Source organism: Austrofundulus limnaeus, unplaced genomic scaffold (genome assembly GCF_001266775.1).
Source record: "Austrofundulus limnaeus strain Quisiro unplaced genomic scaffold, Austrofundulus_limnaeus-1.0 Scaffold133, whole genome shotgun sequence".
NCBI lineage: Eukaryota > Metazoa > Chordata > Actinopteri > Cyprinodontiformes > Rivulidae > Austrofundulus > Austrofundulus limnaeus.
In genome coordinates, this window is record NW_013952535.1 from 937,481 (window position 1) to 940,657 (window position 3,177).

Below are 3,177 nucleotides of genomic sequence, written 5' to 3' on the forward strand. Positions count from 1 at the left end.
TGTCTTGGCTTTCCATGCCTTTTTACACCTCCCTTTCTTCATGTGTTCAATACTTTTTCCCTGTGCCATTCCACATTATTACAAATAACTTATTTCTGGACATTTATGGTTTGATTTCTTTGTATGTATGGGTCACTTAGGTTGTTACAAACATCTGGTGAAAATTTCATGTCATTAGCACCTCTAGTAATATATTTACTGAGAAAAATGGTGACGTGTTCAATACTTATTTTAGCCGCTATATATAGAAAATTATGTTTCCATATGCTAAAATCTTAATGAACCCTGTGGGGAGTGATGAGGACTAAATTTAAGAAAACAAAGATAGTTGTTTATTACTTGTTTGACTATTCCAACACTGAACGTAAAATAAGTTTGAAGCATTTTAGTACAAGTTGACAGTACACGCAGAAATAACTCTAGTTTTCTGTTTTCTCGGCTGCACTGGTTGAAACCTCCCTCAGGGTTCAAATAATCAACTGCAGGTCGACTGACATCATTTCGTGTTAATTTCTCTTATTCTCTGCCCATCTGTCAGATGTTCACCTCTCCTCCTGTGGTTTTCCATCTCAGTACTTGTTCTTTGAATCTTTATGTATCTGGTGTTTCTGTGCCTAGGGTGATCCTTTTAATTAACTCGTGGATCTTGTTAACATTTACTGCTGAAAGAGGGGAAAAAAGAGCAACGAGATATGAATACATCAGTGACTCCGCTGAGCGCCTTCAGACAGAAAGATGAGTGACAATGTGAGCAACACGGCTGATAAAACAATGTCAAGGCTTTTAGACATCTGTAGATGTCTGCTCGCTTCTGCGCCAAACGTCTCGAGAGATTAAAAAACAGCATTTAAAGAACTGGTGACTGGATGGAACAGCTCTTTCTTTTTTTTTTAAATATGAGAAAATTTTCCACAGAGGAAAAGAAACAGTTTGGGAACCACTTCTGTGTTTGCTTCAGTCTTTAGGTTTTCCATTTCAAAATAAAATGGCAAAAATAAAACAATCTTTCTGTTTTCAAAGCCTAAATGTAAAACTGAACTAATTAAAAATCCAGTGTTATGATGTTTGCTTCAGCTATTTAAATCCTAAATAAAATATATGGATGATGTTTTAATTTGTAGTGATACTGGGACTGACAGAAGAGTTTATAGTGGCTGAAGACTGTTAGAAAACAGAAAGTGAGCCCAAAGATCTTGGCAATGACTGCACTGGAACACTACAGTGCAGAACTTGGACTATTAAAACTATTCTGATCACAATAAAATAGCTCTCAAGTATGGAGAGCCATTTTCTTTCAAAATATTATAAATAAATAAATAAATAAATAATGTAACATTTAAATGATAAATAAATAAATAATATAAAGACATGCTAAAAACAATTTTGTTTTACTTCATGGGGACATTTAGGTATTTGATGGAATTTGTAGTAATACTTTATCTATCTATCTATCATCTATCTATCTTTTAATTTATTTAATTTTGAAAGAAAGGGCTCTCCATACTTAAGATGTGTTGACTCCTTCTAAATAAGAGCATTTCTGAAGCGCTCAGTGAAAACCTCCGGCTCCAGGAGTTCAGGCCACGTTGATCTGGTTCTGCCAGAAAGTAAYAAATGTGCACTATCAACATATGAAGGTTGTCTTTGCTTAAACCAATACAATAAAATAATTCAAAATAATAAAAAACTTTTTCTGTTTTCTTGTTTAGCATTTAAAAAAAAAGAAAAACAACTCCAGATTATTCGTTTTTTTCCCCTCATTTTATTTTGAAAAGAAAAACCAAAAAAAGAACCATGCACAGATATTATGTGCAAGGTTTTATTTCTTTCATTTGTTTCAAATATTTCTTCTTTCTGCTGCCTTTCATTGGATTTGTGATTTGTATTTGTTGTGTACAGTGTTTTTTATAAAAATGAATAAATTTACTAAAAATATAATTGTATGAGTCTAGTTTAATGCAGGGAGTCTCAAACGTTTTGGTGAAAAACGTCCAGGGTCTCCGTCATATATCTCACGCTGATTTTAAAAATTATTTACCAATCCTCATTTTAACCCCTAAATCTCATGGTATTGTTAATTTTTGTTTGGTTTACGATTTTATGAGTGCATTGTTCCCCGTATGCATGCATCTATTTAAAATATAAATAATTTGAAATTTTTTGAGGACCCCCAAGGTACGGGTCGCAGACTTCCGGGGGGGTCTGGGACCGCAGTTTGCAAACCTCTGGTCTAATGGTCATTAAAAAAAGAACAGCCTGACTCCTAAAAAAACCCTCTGAATTCTTAACTAAAGGCAACAAACAATTCAAACTTCAAGATTGTTTTACATTAAACTGAAAAACGACTGTAAAACTAGAAAAGTGAGGTTTATAAAGTATTTATATTTATCTTAAGAGGAAAGGAAATCATTGCAAACCCATTTAGACTAATAGCTTAGATTTAATTCTGATCTATTTCACTACAATAAACAACTCAGTATTTAAACAATTACAAACAAATGTTGGTTCTTTGTTGCCCTCAGCTGTCTTTAAAATATTTTACTCTAATATGAAAATGACCGTGGTTGGCTGGTGCACACTCACTCAGACAGCACCGGTCTGTTTGCCAGACTCTCCTAAACTCTGTGAGAGAGCTGAAGAACCTCTGTAAACATCTGTAGGTGTGTGTTTGTGCTCTCATACTCTTCCTCCTCTTCTGCGATGCTTTTCTTCCCTCCCAGCTGTCGTTTCCTCATCTCGGCGAGCATGGCCTGGACGTCCTCCTTCATCTCGCTCAGGCTTCTGTCTGGAGCTCCATCTTTCCGGGAGAGGGTCTGGTTCAACTCGGCAGCCTTGGATTGAAGGTCTAGATGCAGAGGAGCATGCAGAGAGACAGCTGTGAGACGCTGTCGATACACAGATTGAGTTCATGCGGCTGCAGTCACACAAACAATAGGAAGAGAAAAAAACTACTTTTCTTTTATTTTCACTGAAAAGCAGAAACACTTTGTATTCATGAACTGGAAAAAAATGTAGAAATGTGTGATTTTAGGGTCCTTCAGATATCTTTAAAAGGATCCCTGATTAGTTGTAACATTAGACTTTATTTGATAAACATTTATTTTAACTGTAAAATAAAGACTGTAAAAATACTGTAGGCTGTTTAGTTTGGTAAATCTTTAAAAATATATTTTAACA

The 3,177-nt window shown here is 34.8% G+C and overlaps 1 protein-coding gene across 1 annotated transcript in view; it reads right to left on the minus strand.

The window, feature by feature from the left end:
• Positions 1-3,177, minus strand: part of lama2 (laminin, alpha 2) — a gene marked incomplete at its 5' end in the record, with an annotated part of 234,410 nt that overhangs the window by 46,531 nt on the left and 184,702 nt on the right. Inside the window, 1 exon segment of the mRNA XM_014015734.1 lies at positions 2,683-2,845. Within this exon segment, the coding sequence (XP_013871188.1) occupies positions 2,683-2,845 (163 nt within the window).